This window comes from Lineus longissimus, chromosome 14, assembly GCF_910592395.1.
Source record: "Lineus longissimus chromosome 14, tnLinLong1.2, whole genome shotgun sequence".
NCBI lineage: Eukaryota > Metazoa > Nemertea > Pilidiophora > Heteronemertea > Lineidae > Lineus > Lineus longissimus.
In genome coordinates, this window is record NC_088321.1 from 15,970,341 (window position 1) to 15,997,231 (window position 26,891).

General features: G+C 43.1%; 1 protein-coding gene and 1 long non-coding RNA gene across 5 annotated transcripts in view; one reads left to right on the top strand and one right to left on the bottom strand.

Moving 5' to 3' along the window:
• Positions 1 to 26,891, top strand: part of LOC135498651 (endoplasmic reticulum aminopeptidase 1-like) — a 67,419-nt gene that overhangs the window by 309 nt on the left and 40,219 nt on the right. For 3 of the 4 annotated variants that reach the window (XM_064789032.1, XM_064789035.1, XM_064789036.1), the window contains exon 2: positions 17,400 to 17,522. In XM_064789032.1, coding sequence (XP_064645102.1) covers positions 17,426 to 17,522 — 97 coding nt within the window. In that variant the 5' untranslated portion in view covers positions 17,400 to 17,425. Of the gene's footprint in view, positions 1 to 15,760; positions 15,799 to 17,399; positions 17,523 to 26,891 lie in introns of those variants that run through there. The other variant, XM_064789033.1, reaches the window with a different exon arrangement.
• LOC135498733 (uncharacterized) lies at positions 12,455 to 14,273 on the bottom strand. The gene is made up of 3 exons (XR_010449125.1): positions 14,187 to 14,273; positions 12,788 to 12,925; positions 12,455 to 12,511 (listed from the first exon to the last, which is right to left on the bottom strand). It is a non-coding gene; the product is annotated as an uncharacterized LOC135498733 (long non-coding RNA).

Below are 26,891 nucleotides of genomic sequence, written 5' to 3' on the forward strand. Positions count from 1 at the left end.
ACTTTTGGGGTTGTAACAGCTTCTGCCGTGGTTACAACATGTCATCTTGTATGCTGTAAAATGATCAGGAGCCGGTGCTGGCTGGTAATGACACATTAGGCCCGTCAGGCCCATCGGTCAATCATGTAAAAATATCCCCTTTTCTTCTCATCGTTTGCACCTAACTGCTTCTGCCTTGAGCAAGTCACTTTATTTCGCCTCCCTAGTCCGCTGAATAAGAATAAAGAGTGTCAATATCGGGGCACCAAGTAACAGCATTTCCCAGTCAGAGGGTGGTGTAAAGCATGGGGGGGGGGCGGCTTTGGGCTCGACAAGACTGTAAACATCATAAAGGTATATCAACTCTTCTAGCTGGTTATCAATCATAATCGTTATCTGTCGGCTATTATCCACAAAACACAGGGTTAAATTCGCCCTCCCCAGCTTAAAATAATGATAGACTTACTCATCATTTCCATTACTGTTAAATGGTCAGGAGCCGTTTGCTCCTTGCAATGAGGGTGATATTCACTGCCTGCAACTCCTGCTTTTGGAGCTGTGACGGCTCCTGTTCGAGTTACAGCATGTCATCTTGTGAGCTATAGAATGGAGAGCATCCGCTTCCCGGCAATAATTAGTAACAATATTTTGCACTTCGGCTGTTACTGTCCTGAGGGTTCGGACAGCTCCTGGTTGACTTATCCGCAGTATTTTCCTTGCAGTTGCAGTCTAGTTATTTGTAAATTGGTAGCGCAATAAATAAATAAATAAATAGGGCATCTTTGAAAATAGTTTCAATTTTATTCACATCAAGTTAGCAAGAAGTACCTCGTTAAATTCACATTGTCAAGTCGGTATGAATGACAAAATAATTATCACACCATTAGCATATTCTGCCACCTGTCACTGTTAATTAGTGTTTAATAGGTCTACCAAAATGGTAGTAATCCTCATGTGAGAGGCTTCCACATGCGCTAGACATGAATGATCAACCTCAGCAGGAGAGGAGGGGCCTGGGGGCTTCAGTTTCTCCAAGGACAATGTCACAACCTGCTCAGCACAGCTTGGACATGGGCGAGCCAGAGGTTGTGCCTTTGCCTCATCAATCTCGCCCTGCAGTATGGTAAATGAAATAGTTTCAAGATCACATGCAATTTTAAGATTGGGACCAGTGTCTTTCATGACAAAGATGGGACAGTTTTTTATATGGCTAGGAGTTTGTGTGATCAAGGGACCAACCAGAGGAAGGGAGTTCGAAATCTTTGGTGTCAATGCCAATTCCCCCTCCTCAACACTGCAAATCTAATGCATCATAGGTTGTGACACTGTCTCGGGGAAAATAGGCACATGACCCAGCTTGGTCTCATGGCACAGACCGGACACATACACTCAGAGAGCTGGGACAACATCAGTATCATCACTGGTTGTGACATTGTCACAGGCACTAGGGACTTACTGGTATAATCACTGGTTGTGACATTGTCCCAGGCAATAGGGACTTATAATTGGGATCATCACTGGTTGTGACATTGTCCCAGGCAATGGGGACTTTAATTAGGATCATCACTGGTTGTGACATTGTCCCAGGAAATAGGGACTTATTACTGGTATCATCACTGGTTGTGACATTGTCCCAGGCAATAGGGACTTACAATTGGTATCATCACTGGTTGTGATATTGTCCCAGGCAATAGGGACTTTAATTAGGATCATCACTGGTTGTGACATTGTCCCAGGCAATAGGGACTTTAATTAGGATCATCACTGGTTGTGACATTGTCCCAGGCAATAGGGACTTATAATTGGTATCATCACTGGTTGTGACATTGTCCCAGGCAATAGGGACTTATTACTGGTATCATCACTGGTTGTGACATTGTCCCAGGCAATGGGGACTTATTACTGGTGTCATCACTGGTTGTGACATTGTCCCAGGCAATGGGGACTTATGGCATAGATTACTAGAATGGTTGGTGTACACACCCAGGACTTAGACGTCACTCCAGGTTGTGACATTGTCCCAGGCAATATAGACTTTTGGCATTAGTTACTAAATAGGTCAAACATCTTGGTGAGGACATCCACGGTTGGGACGTCACAATCAGCAAGGCCATTCTTACATACATATACAATGCACTCAGCTAGAGCCTTCCAGTAACAGGCTGTGACTTTGTTCCATCATGGTCAATTTTTGGCAGAGTACAGACCACTGAAATTACTGTAAAGTATACTGTAACAACACCTGTTCATAACCAATTCAGGAGTGGAGCAATCATTTTTTTGGGCATTCTGCAACAAAATTGCAAGGCAAAGCTCACAGGCATTCTTTAAGTAATTTCTCTGGAGCACCAGCCAAAGAAATTATTTCTTCGATTGTTTACTCCAACAGGGACGCAGAGACAATGCTGTCCTTGCAAAACTTTTGGCTTGAAATGAGCCTTATAATTTCTATTTTTGTTTTACAGCTCCAATCCTGCAATGTTATGTCATACAGCAAACCAATGACAATCAATTGTACAATTTCTATTCTAATAATTACAAATGAATAAAAGGTGCTTATTTTTAAATCACATCCAGAACTGAAACTGGGATGATACTCAATTGATACAATCTCAAGTTAGGGCAAATTAACAAAAAATTTCACATTATACATGTATAATAAGTGATCAGTGCACTCTCTCAAATGTTACAATCTCAAGTTAGGGCGAATTTCTGAGAACTTCTCGCCTTTCCGACCAATCAGAGTGTCACCAGTTCAGAGCGCAACCACCTGACAGTTATATGGAGTTACACCAAAATGCTAACGATTCATTACAATGGTAAAAAAGTGTTGATTATTTCATCACATTCAGTGGACCTAGTCCAACCATCTCAGGAGGTCTAATGAACAAATTGCAGGCCACAAATTGCATGGCTTTTAAAACTTAAAACAAACAGTCACTTATACATGATGTGTACCTAAAGCTACACCAGAGCTATCAGTAAACTAGAATGGAACACTCAGAAAGACCACGTTGATTCACATCAGTATCTGTGTCCTTGCACAAGAAAACTTAGCTCCAGAACCAACTATTACAAGAAATCTAGCTACACTCTTTCCCTGCATCCAGAAGGATGAACATGTCACCAGGCTTACTGAGAAGTTAGCCTCTCATCCAGATGGCACATATTTCAGCTCTGATTATGGGACCAAGTCTTTCATCATGTGTGCTCACAATGTCTTGCACAATTGCCTACCAGGACTGAGACTGATTTCTGAGAACATCTCGCCTACATTTGCCAAGGACAAAAGAGGCAACACAGATTTACACAAAATTTCACAATCTATAACAAGTAATCAGTACTTTTTCCCACAGCTTCAAATCTTGCAAAGGACAAAAGGCCCAATGATTGTGATGTGAAACAAGCAACGCTAATTTACAAATGGAATGAAAGATTTAACACATTGGGGGAACTCCACATAACTGTCAGGTAATCACTCTCTCAACTGGTGACAATCAAACTGACCTGAAATTCTCATTATTGACCAGCCCTCAGGAATCCAACTAAACATGGGGTCATTGTATACAGTGGTACTGTATTACCCCGATGAGAAGCAACACGTCCATCACTAGCAGCTAATATATTTGTGCGTACCAGTTTGACTACAGGCTGAAGTTGACGATGTACTCCTGACGGAGCCATTGGGTGCTTCGCCTGCTCATTGACCGAGGCATGGTGACCTGGAGACAGTGACCGGATGAGCACTAGCTGGTCGAAGGACATATTCACAGGGCGGCAATTCGCATCTTCTCATCTTTTCTCGGTACCACCTATCAACGTGGAACAAGTTTTACCAGGAAACCGTCTCCCTACATAGCGTGGGGTACCAACCCACCGCAGATTCAGGATAGTGCAATGGTTTCCCAATAGCCTCCACCCGTCTCGCCCGATTGTGGTATCCATTCGCAATAGGCTTAACCACCGTCCTGCCCCTCTGACATCCCCATCTCTCAGGTTGGTAACAAAGGGGCAATCAGGTCTCAAATTTGGGGGAAAGGGCTGAACGATAATGACACTTTCCGACCAATCAGAGTGTCACCAGTTCAGAGCGCAACCACCTGACAGTTATATGGAGTTACACCAAAATGCTAATGATTCATTACAATGGTAAAAAGGTGTTGATTATTTCATCACATTCAGTGGACCCAGTCCAACCATCTCAGGAGGTCTAATGAACAAATTGCAGGCCACAAATTGCATGGCTTTTAAAACTTAAAACAAACAGTCACTTATACATGATGTGTACCTAAAGCTACACCAGAGCTATCAGTAAACTAGAATGGAACACTCAGAAAGACCACGTTGATTCACATCAGTATCTGTGTCCTTGCACAAGAAAACTTAGCTCCAGAACCAACTATTACAAGAAATCTAGCTACAATCTTTCCCTGCATCCACAAGGATGAACATGTCACCAGGCTTACTGAGAAGTTAACCTCTCATCCAGATGGCACATATTTCAGCTCTGATTATGGGACCAAGTCCTTCATCATGTGTGCTCACAATGTCTTGCACAATTGCCTACCAAGACTGAGACTGATTTCTGAGAATATCTCGCCTACATTTGCCAAGGACAAAAGAGGCAACACAGATTTACACAAAATTTCACAATCTATAACAAGTCATCAGTACTTTTTCCCACAGCTTCAAATCTTGCAAAGGACAAAAGGCCCAATGATTGTGATGTGAAACAAGCAACGCTAATTTACAAATGGAATGAAAGATTTAACACATTGGGGGAACTCCACATAACTGTCAGGTAATCACTCTCTCAACTGGTGACAATCAAACTGACCTGAAATTCTCATTATTGACCAGCCCTCAGGAATCCAACTAAACACGGGGTCATTGTATACAGTGGTACTGTATTACCCCGATGAGAAGCAACACGTCCATCACTAGCAGCTAATATATTTGTGCGTACCAGTTTGACTACAGGCTGAAGTTGACGATGTACTCCTGACGGAGCCATTGGGTGCTTCGCCTGCTCATTGACCGAGGCATGGTGACCTGGAGACAGTGACCGGATGAGCACTAGCTGGTCGAAGGACATATTCACAGGGCGGCAATTCGCATCTTCTCATCTTTTCTCGGTACCACCTATCAACGTGGAACAAGTTTTACCAGGAAACCGTCTCCCTACATAGCGTGGGGTACCAACCCACCGCAGATTCAGGATAGTGCAATGGTTTCCCAATAGCCTCCACCCGTCTCGCCCGATTGTGGTATCCATTCGCAATAGGCTTAACCACCGTCCTGCCCCTCTGACATCCCCATCTCTCAGGTTGGTAACAAAGGGGCAATCAGGTCTCAAATTTGGGGGAAAGGGCTGAACGATAATGACACTTTCCGACCAATCAGAGTGTCACCAGTTCAGAGCGCAACCACCTGACAGTTATATGGAGTTACACCAAAATGCTAATGATTCATTACAATGGTAAAAAGGTGTTGATTATTTCATCACATTCAGTGGACCCAGTCCAACCATCTCAGGAAGGTCTAATGAACAAATTGCAGGCCACAAATTGCATGGCTTTTAAAACTTAAAACAAACAGTCACTTATACATGATGTGTACCTAAAGCTACACCAGAGCTATCAGTAAACTAGAATGGAATACTCAGAAAAACCACTGTTGATTAACATCAGTATCTGTGTCCTTGCACAAGAAAACTTAGCTCCAGAACCAACTATTACAAGAAATCTAGCTACAATCTTTCCCTGCATCCAGAAGGATGAACATGTCACCAGGCTTACTGAGAAGTTAACCTCTCATCCAGATGGCACATATTTCAGCTCTGATTATGGGACCAAGTCTTTCATCATGTGTGCTCACAATGTCTTGCACAATTGCCTACCAGGACTGAGACTGATTTCTGAGAACATCTCGCCTACATTTGCCAAGGACAAAAGAGGCAACACAGATTTACATAAAATTTCACAGTCTATAACAAGTAATCAGTACTTTTTCCCACAGCTTCAAATCTTGCAAAGGACAAAAGGCCCAATGATTGTGATGTGAAACAAGCAACGCTAATTTACAAATGGAATGAAAGATTTAACACATTGGGGGAACTCCACATAACTGTCAGGTAATCACTCTCTCAACTGGTGACAATCAAACTGACCTGAAATTCTCATTATTGACCAGCCCTCAGGAATCCAACTAAACATGGGGTCATTGTATACAGTGGTACTGTATTACCCCGATGAGAAGCAACACGTCCATCACTAGCAGCTAATATATTTGTGCGTACCAGTTTGACTACAGGCTGAAGTTGACGATGTACTCCTGACGGAGCCATTGGGTGCTTCGCCTGCTCATTGACCGAGGCATGGTGACCTGGAGACAGTGACCGGATGAGCACTAGCTGGTCGAAGGACATATTCACAGGGCGGCAATTCGCATCTTCTCATCTTTTCTCGGTACCACCTATCAACGTGGAACAAGTTTTACCAGGAAACCGTCTCCCTACATAGCGTGGGGTACCAACCCACCGCAGATTCAGGATAGTGCAATGGTTTCCCAATAGCCTCCACCCGTCTCGCCCGATTGTGGTATCCATTCGCAATAGGCTTAACCACCGTCCTGCCCCTCTGACATCCCCATCTCTCAGGTTGGTAACAAAGGGGCAATCAGGTCTCAAATTTGGGGGAAAGGGCTGAACGATAATGACACTTTCCGACCAATCAGAGTGTCACCAGTTCAGAGCGCAACCACCCGACAGTTATATGGAGTTACACCAAAATGCTAATGATTCATTACAATTGTAAAAAGGTGTTGATTATTTTTATCACATTCAGTGGACCTAGTCCAACCATCTCAGAAGGTCTAATGAACAAATTGCAGGCCACAAATTGCGTGGCTTTTGAAACTTAAAACCAAAGTACATGTAGTCACTTCACTACCTAAGCTTCTCCAAAGTTATAACTTAACTACTGTACAGTGGCTGGAATACCAGAAGGATGTTCATTTGCCTCTCAGAAAGATCACTGTTGATTAACGTTAGTGCCTGCATCCTTGAACTAGAAAACATACTCTATGACTAACAAGAAATCTAGCTACATTCTTTCCCTCCGTCCCGGAGGATGAATAGTTTTAAAGGCACGCTGAGAGTAAACCTCTTATCCAGGAGGCGGACAATCAATTCAGTTCTAATTGAAGTACAGCAGAATTCAACGTATACATTTAGGGCAACACTGAAAACAAGCAATTCACAGCTGAGCAATTAAATGTACAGGTAGTTTTGGTGCCATCGAAGTCCTTCATCATCTCCATCCTGCTCACAATGTATTGCACGTGCTGTTCCATCCAAGGACATCCCGTGTGAACCAATGCTGAAATAATGAGAACAACTGACTCAGATTAAGGTTTAAACAAAACATAACTTTAGCTTAATCTTCTTTCTAAAGTGCAATCATCTCTTCTTGCACAAGTTTTGGGTCATCTTGCTCACTGCCTGGATATCCCTGACAAAATATAAGCCTTGTACAATGGACCCATCTTTTCCATCAAATCTTGGGTCCACACCCGAGAGCTTCGTCCAAAGTTCACCACAGCACCATGAACCGATGTGTATCCTTCATTTATGATGTTCACAAGATTTTGCTGTCATATCAAATGCTAGACTCACCCTATTGACTCGGTGCAGGTAGGCAATTTTCAAATGAACCTGTCCTGGCATTCTGGATGTGACTTTGTCCTCAAAAGAACCATTTCAGTTGAAAGGACTGAATCATTTCAAAACAACACAGAATCTGTTTCTGTGTAACGATGCCATTTTAAAGATGACCTGTTCAGAGTTTCAGTCACATGAAGTAGGTAAATCCTGATCTTGCCTGCAAAGACAGATCGGCTGGACAAGACCTAGGGATCACTTGCGTGGAGTTGCTTCCCAATACAAGTATGCTATAGCATAGTGACATATTGTACACAAGTTCAACCTCTTCACCAACCTTGCACTAAAAAGGTCGCTTCCATTGTTGCTGTCCTCTTCAGTCCGAATGGTATTGGGGTCAGCAAGGAATACCTCGATAAGGTCAGCCAATCTTGGTGAGAAGTTGGCAGTAGTGTGGGACCAGCAACCCTCAAAACGTAGACTGGTCAAGGCTTGTTTACCATTGGGACAAGGATGCTACACCATCTTGGATCAGCTGCACTCCTTCCCGTCTCGATGATCATCATCACGTCGAGGTACTGGAAAGGATCACAATTTTCATTAGATTTTTTTTGTTCTGAATGATAAATCTATATTGACACAAAAGGTCAGCGTAAACTTAAATTTTCCACATCTAGATATTCATCTGTTGAAGATGACGACACCTGACCAATACAAAGCCTTTGTAGGAACAGCTGCCATCAAATCACAAGAGCACCATAAAATAACTGTCATGTCGGCTGAAATTGTGCTCGGCCATCTGCAGTTAATGGTGTTTACAGACTTTCTGCAGGTTTTAAATGCTTCCAGGCCTTCTATTTCTCAAGATATTAAATCAGTAACTGTAAGTTAATGGCACAACTTCAAATTCTGTTCACTGCGGGGACGTCCTCAGCCTTCCCGCGACCAAATTTCTCTTATACTTACGGTGGTGAATCTTCTTACTGACCAGCTGTCACTTTCTCACCAAGTCCTAGAATCTAAATTGCTCTCTCTGACTGGCTCAGATCACAGCCAAATGGAATCATCCCAACAGCAGAGCATATTTGTTACTAAACAAACTAACATGCTACTTCTTAATTGCCAAGGCAGGAAGAGAATGAGGACCCTCCTAGGCATCAATCTCAATGTCTCTGATGGCAGCCATGCAATAGCACATCTCCAGGTCAAACCAAGCTGCTTTGCCCCTTTCTTTTCATGTGAGTCTCTCTCAGAAAGCCTCTGTGACAATATATTCAAGTTGAACTTTAGCCAAACTCAAAGTAAATTTGAAAACTTACACAAAATGCTATGTGTTTCTCCAGTTCTGCTCTTCATGCCGCAGGCAACATGGCGGGAATTACAAATCATTAGCTTGGTCCGGCCCTCCCTCAGCTACTGTTCACAGCAGGCGTTCGTGATCTACGGTTAAAAGCATCCTAGCATCCCTGTCGAGCTACACCAGAGTTATCAGTAAACTAGAGTGGAATACTCAGAAAGACCACGTTGATTAACATCAGTATCTGTGTCCTTGCACAAGAAAACTTAGCTCCAGAACCAACTATTACAAGAAATCTAGCTACATTCTTTCCCTGCATCCAGAAGGATGAACATGTCACCAGGGTTACTGAGAAGTAATCACCTCTCATCCAGATGGCACATATTTCAGCTCTGATTGTAGTACCATGTCCTTCATCATGTGTGCGTCAATCCGTCAATCTTGGTGAGAAGTTGGCAGTAGTACGGGACCTGCAACCCTCAGAATGTAGACTGGTCAAGGCTTGTTTACCATTGGGACCACGATGCTATACCATCTTGGATCAGCTGCACTCCTTTCCAATCTCGATCATCATCACGTCGAGGTACTGGAAAGGATCACAATTTTCATTAGATTTTTCGGTTCTAAATGATTAATCTATATTGACATGAAAGGGTCAGCGTAAACTTAAATTTTCCACATCTAGATATTCATCTGTTGAAGATGACGACACCTGGCCAACACAAATCCTTTGTAGAAACAGCTGCCATCAAATCACAAGAGCACCATAAAATAACTGTCATGTCGGCTGAAATTGTGCTCGGCCATCTGCAGTTAATGGTGTTTACAGACTTTCTGCAGGTTTTAAATGCTTCCTGGCCTTCTATTTCTCAAGATATTTAATCAGTAACTGTAAGTTAATGGCACAACTTCAAATTCTGTTCACTGCGGGGACGTCCTCAGCCTGCCCACAACCAAATTTCTCTTATACTTACGGTGGTGAGTCTCCTTCCTGACCAGCTGTCACTTTCTCACCAAGTCCTAGAATCTAAATTGCTTTCTCTGACTGGCTCGGATTACAGCCAAATGGGATCATCCCAACAGCAGAGCATATTTGTTGCTAAACAAACTAACATGCTACTTCTTAATTGCCAAGGCAGGAAGAGAATGAGGACCCTCCTTGGCATCAATCTCAATGTCTCTGATGGCAGCCATGCAATGGCACATCTCCAGGTCAAACCAAGCTGCTTTGCCACTTTCTTTTCATGTGAGTCTCTCTCAGAAAGCCTCTGTGACAATATATTCAAGTTGAACTTTAGCCAAACTCAAAGTAAATTTGAAAACTTACACAAAATGCTATATGTTTCTCCAGTTCTGCTCTTCATGCCGCAGGCAGCATGGCGGGAATTACAAATCATTAGCTTGGTCTGGCCCCCCTCCGCTACTGTTCACAGCAGGCGTTCGTGACGTACGGTTAGAAGCATCCTAGCATCCCCGTCGCGTGATGGTTTCCCTGGGGCTACCTGACATCATGCAGCGCCAATCTTGGACCTCAGCTAAAAAGAAACCAAACTTTTATAACTAGCATAAAATTTTGTGCCATTACACACGAAATCCTCCGACACTTGACATCCTGAAGCTTCCATCCTTTCATTCACTGGCTGTTGATATTCATCGTAGCAAAGTGGCCTAGTTGAGGCAGCTATTTGGTACATATATGGCAAGGCATCCTGTTTTAGGACTCCCCCTCCTCATCGTCCGCTAATTGTATTCAGCTAACATTGACGACCCTAACGCAATGTCGTACGGGATTCATTTCATTTCATTGCCCACTATCAGGAGTACAATGACTGGCATCACTATATTCGCACCTCAACTCCATCGGATCAGAGGCAAGGACTTTTCAAACTGCATTATTACAGCAGAATGAACTCTGTCACAAAAAAAACTGACAAGAAACTTCATGCCTCGGAGGCACGCAGGTCTCCACCCCTTTTGTTGACAGTTTATCTATGAATACTTAGCCACGCTATATCGAACTGTTCCGTCATCTTCTGCTGACTTCCAAACCCAAAGTAAATCTGAAAACTTACACAAAATGCTATATGTTTCTCCAGTTCTGCTCTTCATGCCGCAGGCAACATGGCGGGAATTACAAATCATTAGCTTGGTCCGGCCCCCCTCCGCTACTGTTCACAGCAGGCGTTCGTGACATACGGTTAGAAGCATCCTAGCATCCCCGTCGCGTGATGGTTTCCCTGGGGCTACCTGACATCATGCAGCGCCAATCTTGGACCTCAGCTAAAAAGAAACCAAACTTTTATAACTAGCATAAAATTGTGTGCCATTACACACAAAATCCTCTGACACTTGACATCCTGACGCTTCCATCTTTTCATTCACTGGCTGTTGATATTTCATCGTAGCAAAGTGGCCTAGCTGAGGCATCTATTTGGTACATATAAGGCAAGGCATCCTGTTTTAGGACCCTCCTCCTCATCTTCCACTATAAATTGTAGTCAGCTTACATTGATGACCCTAAACGCAATGTCGTACGGGTCCAGTCAACTATTCATTGCCCACTATCAGGAGTGCAATGACTGGCATCACTATATTCGCACCTCAACTCCATCGGATCAGAGGCAAGGACTTTTCAAACTGCTTTATTACAGCAGAATGAACTCTTGTCACAAAAAAAGCTGACAAGAAACTTCATGCCTCGAAGGCACGCAGGTCTCCACCCCTTTTGTTGACAGTATACTATGAATACTTAGCCACGCTATATCGAACTGTTCCATCATCTGCTGCTGTACGAGTCTCCCTTGGACAGCCTTGGTGACATCCACGCCTTCTGAGCTAACCCAGGCTTTCTACTGTAGTAGGACTGGTTCTCTCGGAGACAGCCTAGGTGACAGGTTTTCTGCAGTCGTGGTGAAGCTGGTTCTCTTATAGACAGACTCGGTGGCATCCATGCCCAATGATCTTGAAACCAGGCTGAAAAAGAATTCAAACAATTAGATTTTTGTAGGCTTAAACAAACACAAAGAGATTCTTGATTTCTTCAATATTCTGAAATGTTCATCCTATTTTGACTGGTCCCAATTTCTCACGGTATGGTAGTCTAGCTGAGATGGTCACCTCATAGTAATGTGGTAGGGGAAGTTGCCATCATCCCTGTTCATAGATCATCCTCTTCTGTCGTTGTCATCATTCACTATTTGCCTCTCAATAGTGTGGTCGATCAAGTTTAATGTGGTGTGGGACTGTTGTTATCTTTAGGTTGTGGGTGCAACCTCAAACTATGTCTCCCTCTGTCACTAAGATTTCAGTATCTCAAGTCATAGGATTGGCATAGCTGTAGGCCCCTATTTGACTGAAGCTTTCTAAGCGCTGCAGACATACAGCAGACCACAAGTTCATCACTAATAAGCTAACTTTTACTGCATATACTACCTCAACCATGTCCTGACAAAGTCCCTCAGATGCGGTGGCCGGGATGGATTATGACAGACGATGGATTCTTCACTAGAACAGGACCGTCCATCTAAGACTGAGAATGAAGATGATGGGTTTCCAAACTACCTCATGAAACCAGGCTGAAAAAGAAGGCAAACAGTTAAAAATAATATATCAATTTATAATGATAACAATTCTGGGGGAATTCTCTCCATAATCCTCAAGTACCATAACCAGCCCAACCTTGTAACAATGTGGCAGGTACTGTCATACTTCCTGTGACAATTCTCCACAACTCTCCTCATTGCATGCAGCCTGTAGTAGCACTAGCAGGCCACCAAACTTATTCAAGTTCATACTAACAAATTTATATTCAATGTTTGACTGGTGCCGGTGCCAATGTGACTGTACCCCACCTGAGAATCCTGGCTCCAGTCTCCACTCTGCTAAAAGTTCTCCATGTTGAAGACCGATCAGCACAACCATCATAGCCAGAGCCTCTGTATAAGCCAGGCAGACTCTCCTGTGTTTGGAAGCCATTTCCAATCCCAATCCTGCAAAAAAGCAGACCTTGCTAATTACATTTTGAACCACAGGGTTGGCGCCGACCGAGTTTAGCGCCGCAATGTTAGGGCGGTGCCTGTAAACAAATGGTCTCCAAATACATCGCGTATCAGTCGGACCATCAACGTGTGTCCAAAGAGCTTGTCTTCTCCTGGTTTGTATGGTGATGCAGCTCCTTGTTTGCTAAGGTTTCATCAAGTCCTTTGACAATCAGACATTTGAAATCTGGAGCAGGAGACATAACAGATCTCATGTCCTTGTCAAGCACAACATTGGAGCTGTCCCAAGGATCTCCACCGTGTCTCCGTTCGTCTCGGACTGCACAAGGATGGTCCATAAAACACCTTAAAGTTGTATAGAAAATTTGTCCCATAACAGCATCATGGTTGTGACTTTGTCTTCGAAACACCATTTCTGGACACAACATGAATCTCATGGCACAACCACAGGGAATTTCATACTGACTATGTACCACAAGCACTGTCACAATTTCAGTGCATGAGTAGGTCAAGTCTTCGATCTTGGAAGCCAGACAGGGTTGGGCTCCAACGCCTAAACCTGTTCGAAATTGCTTTACCTCTCATAAAGGGGGACTATAGGCAGGAGCAGAGGGGCTAATTTGGCCATCTTCAAGTGACTAATATACACAGTAAGGACACTGGGTCATGTCAGATTCAGCACTAAATATATTCCTCGCGCAAGCGTGAATCATTTTGACCTATTATGAGATGAGAGAGACCCCTATTGGCGACTTTGTGTAACTTTATCTTGCCTGCCAAATTCTGCCTATATTGTCCCTTTAAATCTCAGTAACCCCTTTTAAATTCACACTAATTTTTTTAAATAACACCTTTGGACATCCGATGCTGAGTACATTGCACGCACAATGCACAGGGCAATGCACATGGACCACAGACACTGAGTCTGAGACAATGTATTCCGCTATCACGCCAATGATTTTTTTTGTCCGCTTTTCAATCAAAAAACGCCCAAACTATTCATAAAAATCTAGTTCACCAGACGTAGAAATACGCATAAAACACAAATATCTGAGCCAGGCATCTTGACCGAGATGCTGGACCTTCCAATCGGCATTTTTTGGAGGAGATGATTCTGATGAACGCACATTTCAACAAATTTTTCCATTTTTTGCACACCTGCACAAAAATCATGAAATACTGCATCAAAAGTGAAGGAAACGGATCAAAATCTATGTATGTTTGAGCTATGATATCTTATCTATCAACTTACCGCCCAAAAAAGTCTTTTCTTGCGGAAAGAAACGTAAAATAAAGTTTTTTGTCGAGAAATTTTGAAACACCCGCCGAATGAATTGACCGCGTGGCAGACGATTGTTAGATTACGTCATCGTCAATCGTCCTCTGCACGCACAAACCTGATCACACAGATATTTTCTACACGCTACCAAAATAGTGCGCATAAAACCGCTCAAAATCACTTTGTTTTAGGAGGAATTTTTCAAACAAAGACTTGAAATGCAATACAACAATCTTTTTTGGACCCTACAATAAGTCTCGTAGTTTGGTGGATGAGGGAATTCACCACTCAGATTGCAATGGCGGCAAATTGAAGCAGGCGCGGAATGACGTAGTCCAGGTAACCTCATCCCTATCTGCCGCGCAGCGGAGGGTCGAGCAGGCCTCGTTGATTTATCCCAGGCGAGCCATACATTTTCAGTGCATAGAGTGGATGCACTGTCAATACCGAGAGCTCCGGTATTCCTGGTTCACTCGGTTCGAGGTTACCCATCTTTGACGGGACACCGGAATGGCGCCACAAAATGTAGTTCCGGTATGGAGGTTGCGTTGGGTTGAGCTAAAATGTGGATTCAGAAAACTAATTGTGCTTTTGTCCTTAAACAAGCCGCTCTCCTGCAATCGAAATGATATAAGTGAGATCAGGCGGAGATATGAAAAAATTGGGGTACCTACAGCGGTCATAAAAAATCCGTGCAAGTTAGAATCCCGGTCATGGAATGAACTCGGTGCCGTTTTCAGTGGGGGACAGTCGGTTTGGTTGTGACATCCCCGGCACTGTCCTTTCTTCGAGGTTTAACTGCAGCGACTCCCCCCCCCCCCCGTAAAATCCTCGACCATTTAACGGCATGCATTGATTTGGGGCATGAGAATGATCTTTAGCCCAAACCGCATGCCCGCCCCCCCCCCCCCCCCCAACTACCACCACCACCACCACCATCACCATTGGGCACCGATGAGCGTCTAGGACAATCAGACTTCGTACTTTGTCGTCCGTAGCTCTCTGCGTAAGGATTGCGCCGGCGAAACCTGCCTATTTTCTAGAATGAGCTGAGAAACCGAAAGGACTGTTGTTTTGATTCTGACCAAAGGACAACAACAGCAGTTCCATAGGTGGTAATTTAAAGGGTTAACCGTTTATTTACCGTACAATAGGATGGGCTAATTGCCACTTGATGTAGAGATCAGGATTGTAACGATGCTGACACGGCATTGTATTATTTATAATTATGTTACCAACTACCATACACAGCGTAGCTCTAGTTTCATTGGTATCAGACCGTTTATAAACATTCAGAAAGAATCACTTGGTCGTTTCCGGATGCCTTTTAATGATTGATATGGAAAGATAGGCGACATCATGTTGTCCGATGGTAATGACTTCGTGTTCCGCTCGCTCGTGTCAATGTCATAGTAATTTATTAAGCGGTCTTACATTGGTGAAGCTGGAGTAACATCATTCAACATCGGCTACATTTTATTATCGTGGCTCAGTTGTGGATCTCAGAGCAACAGGATTCTTTGCGGTCACTGACAAGTTGTTCCACTTGTGGACAATAACGCAACTACGCGCATTCGTCTACAAGGTAGGTTGTGACTTTGTCTTGCGTTTCGTTGTGAGATGTGGAATCCTCTTTGTCTGTATCGTACGCACTCAAACTTAAATCCCACACCAGGTTGTCCATTTTATAAATCACAGTTGGCTGTATAGACAGGATAAACCAGAGTCTTTTATACAAAAACTTTGGATAAACTAAAGTCCGCATACTCGATTCAAAAAGAATCGACTCGAACTTTAGTGCAAATCCACCATTGCAACATTACATCATTGGCGCTAAAAACTATTTCCTATGACCTTGGTGACCTTGATTCAAATAACATTTTCAAGAAGGCAATTCAAATATTAAAATCAGCTACAAACATTATCTATAATATCACTGAGCTATATAAATAAGGTGAATTGTGAAAAATCGGTGCAACTTTCGAAATATACGATTACTTGGAACTATTTCAGCCAATCACTCTGCCACCTGCGCGACCTAGTCACAATTTTTGCGCGTTTTCAATATGGCGTCGACCGATATGGTACCAGAGGGATATCGCCTAGCAGAATGAGAAGTGAAGAAAACTTATTCTCCTTCGTGGAAGCTTGGTGGCTCAGTGGTTTAGAGTGCTAGACTTTCAGCATGATTGTCACTGGTTCGACTCCCTGTGAGTGCGCTATTATCCTTCTCTTTTTTTTCTTCATATCCTCTTATTTATTCATGTATATTTGCCTTTGCACATATTATCATCACCATCATTATCATTATCATCATGTTTGGGAAGCCTTCAAGTTCCTTTTATCCATTATCAGCAGGACTCATTCACCAAAAACTTAATCAAGTCACTATGACATGGCCCCGTTGATTTAGTCATTGTTTGCGTTGTGATATCCTGCGCGTGTTGGACTACATTCTTTCTTTAAATATTGAACCGCCTACACCAGAGTCCTTACCGGTATTTCGATAAGGCCTAGCAGGCAATCATCATGATAAAATCAATTAAATTATCAATTAAATCAATCACCGGCTGCACACCTGTCAGTTTCCCGTGGTTATCGGCACTAAAAGGCCTGGTTGCCATGGAAACGTTTGTGGTCACAGCAATTAGATGGTTAAGTTCAAATATGCACTTGATCTCGACAAAAGGCTGCATTTGTTTGAGAAATCGTTCTTAATCTATTTTACAAAGCCGCCGGATATGGCTCCAATGCCATTGTAGTTGCACCGTCGTAACGTTCCACAAACTACAGTGCAACCTCTCTATTGGGGACACCAATGGGACTCGGCGGACACCAATGGGACTGGGCGGACACCAATGGGACAGGGTGGACGCCAATGGGACTGGGCGGACACCAATGGGACTGGGCGGAACCAATGGGACAGGGTGGACGCCAATGGGACTGGGCGGACACCAATGGGACTGGGCGGACACCAATGGGACTGGGCGTTGGTGTCCGTGTATATTGTATCATAATATTTCCGCTTGACATCGAGGTGAGGACATTCTCGTCTTGTCTCTCCCAGTCATTAAAGGACTGGTAACACAAAGCTAAAGGAAGTCAACAATGCGCCCATGCGGCAACGGGCAGCCAATTCAACATCTATCTCTCCCTTTAATGAGCTGCATTGTTTATATTTTACAGAGACTCAGACTTAGACTAGCGCCGCGATGAGCAGGCTTAACGGACGGACTGAGAAGACGAAGTTGAAGGAGGACTTCAATGCCCCAATGGGTGGCAACGGGCCGCCAGAACAGTTCGAGGAAGGTAAGGGTCACTAGGCAGAGACATTAGGGAGTTTTCGCAATGCCCCCGAAACGTCAACACAAACGCCTATCCAAGTTTTCAACTTCCTAATCACGATCCCGAACAATCTGATAGGCGTTCGCAATGGCGTTTCGGGGGTTTGCGAAAACTCCCTATTAAAGCGTTCGCGTGTACGTGTCTGTCGGTAGTTCGGTTACCGAGTTGTTTTTGTACCGACCAATGAGTAATACAATGTATGATTCAACGGTGAATAACCGTAAAAACAACTGAGAAATAGGAGAAACCCCTATTGGCGACTTTGAGTAACTCTTGGCCGCTGCCAATGGCTCCCATTTGATATGTTTAGCTGTGAGAGATTCGATTATACCTTTTTTCTGAATCACAGAATTGATGAGCCAACAACGAGTTATAACAGATGGAGTTAGGTATCGGACAGTGGCCATAGGTGAGGCATCTTCTAATATCAGAGTCAGTCGCATGCTCCTCTCCTCGCACGCGTCTGTCATTAGTACCGAGTGCGGCATTGAAGTTCAGGATATAGGCGAGGGGATGATTCGGTTTTTATCGATCAAAGCCCACGAAACACTAACGCGATGGTCTGTCCCTTTGTTTGACGTCCTGATCACTATTTCAGACAATAGAATATGTCATCACAAAATTAGCACCAGAGGTAACACTGAGGCAAGATTAGCTTATATTATCGATGATGCAGTGTTAACCAGAAAAAAGATTAAATCGAACGAGTGATGTAAGACTAATGACACGATTTTCTTCGATCAACTTTGCCTTAAATCAGTCACGCTGGCGACTCTATCGCGCATCAGCTGCCTTGGTGGCTGCACAGAGTGTGAAGTGTAGTCCGTAGTTGGTTCTGCTACATACTGTTGCATCCATCAATATCACCCTCTTGGTTACATAGATCCCAAACCAAATTTATCCCTTTCAATCACAGTGAGCTCTTTGAATAAGATAAACTAAAGATGCAGACTCGATTCCAAGAGAATAAACCTGTGAATCAACTCGAACTTTGAAACGAATCCGCCATATTGCTGACATCATTGGCGCCAAAGACTATTTCTTTTGACCCTGATGACCTCGCTTCTAAAAACATTTTTGAGAAAGCCATTCAAACATTAAAAACAACTACGAACATTATCTATTATATCACCGAGCTATATAAATACGACATATCAAGAAAAATCGGTCGCAATATCGAGTTTTACGGTTAGCTTGGAACTCTTTGTACCCAATTACCCTTCCGCCAGCGTGACCTCGTCACAATCATGGCGCTTCTTCAATTTGGCGACGACTTGACCAACGAAAATCCCAGACTACCGTTAAAGCCTTGATGGCTTCGGCGGTTAGACGGTTGCACTGTGGATTGGATGGTCACGAGTTCGAACCCAGGCGAATCTATTTTTTCGAGATTTTTTTAAAAATGTTCTGGTTATTATTCATTCATGTACGTTTATCAGGCACGGATCCAAGCGGTTGCACCAGATGCACGGCTCCTAATTGATGTAAACGTTTTAATTTACCACTCATGAAATTTTGGAACACACCTATCCAGGAATTTTGATGAGAAATTCAGAGCACGCTCCCTCCAGTTCCAGTTCCTAGATTCGCCGGCCCTCTTAAAGCATCATCTTATACCTTTATGAATATTATCACGAAGAAAACCCCTTCACCCGAACTTTTCAAGCTGAAGTACACACTGATTTAGGTGTTCGAGCACTCCAGAGAATGGTTTGACAAGTCGGCGCTAAATTCATCATCAGTGATGAGCATTTAGTTTGTAACTACAGTGATGAGCAGGCGGATAGATTCAAATTACATATCATCGTTCTGGTCACCTAAATCCCACACCCAAAACTGTCCCTTCAAATCACGTGCACTTAGCTATATGAATACGACTGCCGTGTGCTTGCGCACTTCCGACTCCAAAAGAATCGACTCGAATCTTAATTCAAATTCGCCATTGCTGACAACATTGGCGCCAAAGACTATTTCTTTTGACCCTGATGACCTCGCTTCTAAAAACATTTTTGAGAAAGCCATTCAAACATTAAAAACAACTACGAACATTATCTATTATATCACCGAGCTATATAAATACGACATATCAAGAAAAATCGGTCGCAATATCGAGTTATACGGTAAGCTTGGAACTCTTTGTACCCAATTACCCTTCCGCCAGCGTGACCTCGTCACAATCATGGCGCTTCTTCAATTTGGCGACGACTTGACCAACGAAAATCCCAGACTACCGTTAAAGCCTTGATGGCTTCGGCGGTTAGACGGTTGCACTGTGGATTGGATGGTCACGAGTTCGAACCCAGGCGAATCTATTTTTTCGAGATTTTTTTAAAAATGTTCTGCATATTATTCATTCATGTACGTTTATCAGGCACGGATTCAAGCGGGTGCACCAGATGCACGGCTCCTAATTGATGTAAACGTTTTAATTTACCACTCATGAAATTTTGGAACACACCTATCCAGGAATTTTGATGAGAAGTTCAGAGCACGCTCCCTCCAGTTCCAGTTCCTAGATTCGCCGGCCCTCTTATAGCATCATCTTATACCTTTATGAATATTATCACGAAGAAAACCCCTTCACCCGAACTTTTCAAGCTGAAGTACACACTGATTTAGGTGTTCGAGCACTCCAGAGAATGGTTTGACAAGTCGGCGCTAAATTCATCATCAGTGATGAGCATTTAGTTTTTAACTACAGTGATGAGCAGGCGGATAGATTCAAATTACATATCATCTTTCTGGTCACCTAAATCCCACACCCAAAACTGTCCCTTCAAATCACGTGCACTTAGCTATATGAATACGACTGCCGTGTGCTTGCGCACTTCCGACTCCAAAAGAATCGACTCGAATCTTAATTCAAATTCGCCATTGCTGACAACATTGGCGCCAAAGACTATTTCTTTTGACCCTGATGACCTCGCTTCTAAAAACATTTTTGAGAAAGCCATTCAAACATTAAAAACAACTACGAACATTATCTATTATATCACCGAGCTATATAAATACGACATATCAAGAAAAATCGGTCGCAATATCGAGTTATACGGTTAGCTTGGAACTCTTTGTACCCAATTACCCTTCCGCCAGCGTGACCTCGTCACAATCATGGCGCTTCTTCAATTTGGCGACGACTTGACCAACGAAAATCCCAGACTACCGTTAAAGCCTTGATGGCTTCGGCGGTTAGACGGTTGCACTGTGGATTGGATGGTCACGAGTTCGAACCCAGGCGAATCTATTTTTTCGAGATTTTTTAAAAAATGTTCTGGTTATTATTCATTCATGTACGTTTATCAGGCACGGATCCAAGCGGGTGCACCAGATGCACGGCTCCTAATTGATGTAAACGTTTTAATTTACCACTCATGAAATTTTGGAACACACCTATCCAGGAATTTTGATGAGAAGTTCAGAGCACGCTCCCTCCAGTTCCAGTTCCTAGATTCGCCGGCCCTCTTATAGCATCATCTTATACCTTTATGAATATTATCACGAAGAAAACCCCTTCACCCGAACTTTTCAAGCTGAAGTACACACTGATTTAGGTGTTCGAGCACTCCAGAGAATGGTTTGACAAGTCGGCGCTAAATTCATCATCAGTGATGAGCATTTAGTTTGTAACTACAGTGATGAGCAGGCGGATAGATTCAAATTACATATCATCTTTCTGGTCACCTAAATCCCACACCCAAAACTGTCCCTTCAAATCACGTGCACTTAGCTATATGAATACGACTGCCGTGTGCTTGCGCACTTCCGACTCCAAAAGAATCGACTCGAATCTTAATTCAAATTCGCCATTGCTGACAACATTGGCGCCAAAGACTATTTCTTTTGACCCTGATGACCTCGCTTCTAAAAACATTTTTGAGAAAGCCACTCAAACATTAAAAACAACTACGAACATTATCTATTATATCACCGAGCTATATAAATACGACATATCAAGAAAAATCGGTCGCAATATCGAGTTATACGGTTAGCTTGGAACTCTTTGCACCCAATTACCCTTCCGCCAGCGTGACCTCGTCACAATCATGGCGCTTCTTCAATTTGGCGACGACTTGACCAACGAAAATCCCAGACTACCGTTAAAGCCTTGATGGCTTCGGCGGTTAGACGGTTGCACTGTGGATTGGATGGTCACGAGTTCGAACCCAGGCGAATCTATTTTTTCGAGATTTTTTAAAAAATGTTCTGGTTATTATTCATTCATGTACGTTTATCAGGCGCGGATCCAAGCGGGTGCACCAGATGCACGGCTCCTAATTGATGTAAACGTTTTAATTTACCACTCATGAAATTTTGGAACACACCTATCCAGGAATTTTGATGAGAAGTTCAGAGCACGCTCCCTCCAGTTCCAGTTCCTAGATTCGCCGGCCCTCTTATAGCATCATCTTATACCTTTATGAATATTATCACGAAGAAAACCCCTTCACCCGAACTTTTCAAGCTGAAGTACACACTGCTTTAGGTGTTCGAGCACTCCAGAGAATGGTTTGACAAGTCAGCGCTAAATTCATCATCAGTGATGAGCATTTAGTTTGTAACTACAGTGATGAGCAGGCGGATAGATTCAAATTACATATCATCTTTCTGGTCACCTAAATCCCACACCCAAAACTGTCCCTTCAAATCACGTGCACTTAGCTATATGAATACGACTGCCGTGTGCTTGCGCACGTCCGACTCCAAAAGAATCGACTCGAATCTTAATTCAAATTCGCCATTGCTGACAACATTGGCGCCAAAGACTATTTCTTTTGACCCTGATGACCTCGCTTCTAAAAACATTTTTGAGAAAGCCATTCAAACATTAAAAACAACTACGAACATTATCTATTATATCACCGAGCTATATAAATACGACTTATCAGGAAAAATCGGTCGCAATATCGAGTTATACGGTTAGCTTGGAACTCTTTGTACCCAATTACCCTTCCGCCAGCGTGACCTCGTCACAATCATGGCGCATCTTCAATTTGGCGACGACTTGACCAACGAAAATCCCAGACTACCGTTAAAGCCTTGATAGCTTCGGCGGTTAGACGGTTGCACTGTGGATTGGATGGTCACGAGTTCGAACCCAGGCGAATCTATTTTTTCGAGATTTTTTAAAAAATGTTCTGGATATTATTCATTCATGTACGTTTATCAGGCACGGATCCAAGCGGGTGCACCAGATGCACGGCTCCTAATTGATGTAAACGTTTTAATTTACCACTCATGAAATTTTGGAACACACCTATCCAGGAATTTTGATGAGAAGTTCAGAGCACGCTCCCTCCAGTTCCAGTTCCTAGATTCGCCGGCCCTCTTATAGCATCATCTTATACCTTTATGAATATTATCACGAAGAAAACCCCTTCACCCGAACTTTTCAAGCTGAAGTACACACTGATTTAGGTGTTCGAGCACTCCAGAGAATGGTTTGACAAGTCGGCGCTAAATTCATCATCAGTGATGAGCATTTAGTTTGTAACTACAGTGATGGGCAGGCGGATAGATTCAAATTACATATCATCTTTCTGGTCACCTAAATCCCACACCCAAAACCGTCCCTTCAAATCACGTGCACTTAGCTATATGAATACGACTGCCGTGTGCTTGCGCACTTCCGACTCCAAAAGAATCGACTCGAATCTTAATTCAAATTCGCCATTGCTGACAACATTGGCGCCAAAGACTATTTCTTTTGACCCTGATGACCTCGCTTCTAAAAACATTTTTGAGAAAGCCATTCAAACATTAAAAACAACTACGAACATTATCTATTATATCACCGAGCTATATAAATACGACATATCAAGAAAAATCGGTCGCAATATCGAGTTATACGGTTAGCTTGGAACTCTTTGCACCCAATTACCCTTCCGCCAGCGTGACCTCGTCACAATCATGGCGCTTCTTCAATTTGGCGACGACTTGACCAACGAAAATCCCAGACTACCGTTAAAGCCTTGATGGCTTCGGCGGTTAGACGGTTGCACTGTGGATTGGATGGTCACGAGTTCGAACCCAGGCGAATCTATTTTTTCGAGATTTTTTAAAAAATGTTCTGGATATTATTCATTCATGTACGTTTATCAGGCACGGATCCAAGCGGGTGCACCAGATGCACGGCTCCTAATTGATGTAAACGCTTTAATTTACCACTCATGAAATTTTGGAACACACCTATCCAGGAATTTTGATGAGAAGTTCAGAGCACGCTCCCTCCAGTTCCAGTTCCTAGATTCGCCGGCCCTCTTATAGCATCATCTTATACCTTTATGAATATTATCACGAAGAAAACCCCTTCACCCGAACTTTTCAAGCTAAAGTACACACTGATTTAGGTGTTCGAGCACTCCAGAGAATGGTTTGACAAGTCGGCGCTAAATTCATCATCAGTGATGAGCATTTAGTTTGTAACTACAGTGATGAGCAGGCGGATAGATTCAAATTACATATCATCTTTCTGGTCACCTAAATCCCACACCCAAAACTGTCCCTTCAAATCACGTGCACTTAGCTATATGAATACGACTGCCGTGTGCTTGCGCACTTCCGACTCCAAAAGAATCGACTCGAATCTTAATTCAAATTCGCCATTGCTGACAACATTGGCGCCAAAGACTATTTCTTTTGACCCTGATGACCTCGCTTCTAAAAACATTTTTGAGAAAGCCATTCAAACATTAAAAACAACTACGAACATTATCTATTATATCACCGAGCTATATAAATACGACATATCAAGAAAAATCGGTCGCAATATCGAGTTATACGGTTAGCTTGGAACTCTTTGCACCCAATTACCCTTCCGCCAGCGTGACCTCGTCACAATCATGGCGCTTCTTCAATTTGGCGACGACTTGACCAACGAAAATCCCAGACTACCGTTAAAGCCTTGATGGCTTCGGCGGTTAGACGGTTGCACTGTGGATTGGATGGTCACGAGTTCGAACCCAGGCGAATCTATTTTTTCGAGATTTTTTAAAAAATGTTCTGGTTATTATTCATTCATGTACGTTTATCAGGCGCGGATCCAAGCGGGTGCACCAGATGCACGGCTCCTAATTGATGTAAACGTTTTAATTTACCACTCATGAAATTTTGGAACACACCTATCCAGGAATTTTGATGAGAAGTTCAGAGCACGCTCCCTCCAGTTCCAGTTCCTAGATTCGCCGGCCCTCTTATAGCATCATCTTATACCTTTATGAATATTATCACGAAGAAAACCCCTTCACCCGAACTTTTCAAGCTGAAGTACACACTGATTTAGGTGTTCGAGCACTCCAGAGAATGGTTTGACAAGTCGGCGCTAAATTCATCATCAGTGATGAGCATTTAGTTTGTAACTACAGTGATGAGCAGGCGGATAGATTCAAATTACATATCATCTTTCTGGTCACCTAAATCCCACACCCAAAACTGTCCCTTCAAATCACGTGCACTTAGCTATATGAATACGACTGCCGTGTGCTTGCGCACTTCCGACTCCAAAAGAATCGACTCGAATCTTAATTCAAATTCGCCATTGCTGACAACATTGGCGCCAAAGACTATTTCTTTTGACCCTGATGACCTCGCTTCTAAAAACATTTTTGAGAAAGCCATTCAAACATTAAAAACAACTACGAACATTATCTATTATATCACCGAGCTATATAAATACGACATATCAAGAAAAATCGGTCGCAATATCGAGTTATACGGTTAGCTTGGAACTCTTTGCACCCAATTACCCTTCCGCCAGCGTGACCTCGTCACAATCATGGCGCTTCTTCAATTTGGCGACGACTTGACCAACGAAAATCCCAGACTACCGTTAAAGCCTTGATGGCTTCGGCGGTTAGACGGTTGCACTGTGGATTGGATGGTCACGAGTTCGAACCCAGGCGAATCTATTTTTTCGAGATTTTTTAAAAAATGTTCTGGTTATTATTCATTCATGTACGTTTATCAGGCGCGGATCCAAGCGGGTGCACCAGATGCACGGCTCCTAATTGATGTAAACGTTTTAATTTACCACTCATGAAATTTTGGAACACACCTATCCAGGAATTTTGATGAGAAGTTCAGAGCACGCTCCCTCCAGTTCCAGTTCCTAGATTCGCCGGCCCTCTTATAGCATCATCTTATACCTTTATGAATATTATCACGAAGAAAACCCCTTCACCCGAACTTTTCAAGCTGAAGTACACACTGATTTAGGTGTTCGAGCACTCCAGAGAATGGTTTGACAAGTCGGCGCTAAATTCATCATCAGTGATGAGCATTTAGTTTGTAACTACAGTGATGGGCAGGCGGATAGATTCAAATTACATATCATCTTTCTGGTCACCTAAATCCCACACCCAAAACCGTCCCTTCAAATCACGTGCACTTAGCTATATGAATACGACTGCCGTGTGCTTGCGCACTTCCGACTCCAAAAGAATCGACTCGAATCTTAATTCAAATTCGCCATTGCTGACAACATTGGCGCCAAAGACTATTTCTTTTGACCCTGATGACCTCGCTTCTAAAAACATTTTTGAGAAAGCCATTCAAACATTAAAAACAACTACGAACATTATCTATTATATCACCGAGCTATATAAATACGACATATCAAGAAAAATCGGTCGCAATATCGAGTTATACGGTTAGCTTGGAACTCTTTGTACCCAATTACCCTTCCGCCAGCGTGACCTCGTCACAATCATGGCGCTTCTTCAATTTGGCGACGACTTGACCAACGAAAATCCCAGACTACCGTTAAAGCCTTGATGGCTTCGGCGGTTAGACGGTTGCACTGTGGATTGGATGGTCACGAGTTCGAACCCAGGCGAATCAATTTTTTCGAGATTTTTAAAAAAATGTTCTGGATATTATTCATTCATGTACGTTTATCAGGCACGGATCCAAGCGGGTGCACCAGATGCACGGCTCCTAATTGATGTAAACGCTTTAATTTACCACTCATGAAATTTTGGAACACACCTATCCAGGAATTTTGATGAGAAGTTCAGAGCACGCTCCCTCCAGTTCCAGTTCCTAGATTCGCCGGCCCTCTTATAGCATCATCTTATACCTTTATGAATATTATCACGAAGAAAACCCCTTCACCCGAACTTTTCAAGCTAAAGTACACACTGATTTAGGTGTTCGAGCACTCCAGAGAATGGTTTGACAAGTCGGCGCTAAATTCATCATCAGTGATGAGCATTAAGTTGGTAACTACAGTGATGAGCAGGCGGATAGATTCAAATTACATATCATCTTTCTGGTCACCTAAATCCCACACCCAAAACTGTCCCTTCAAATCACGTGCACTTAGCTATATGAATACGA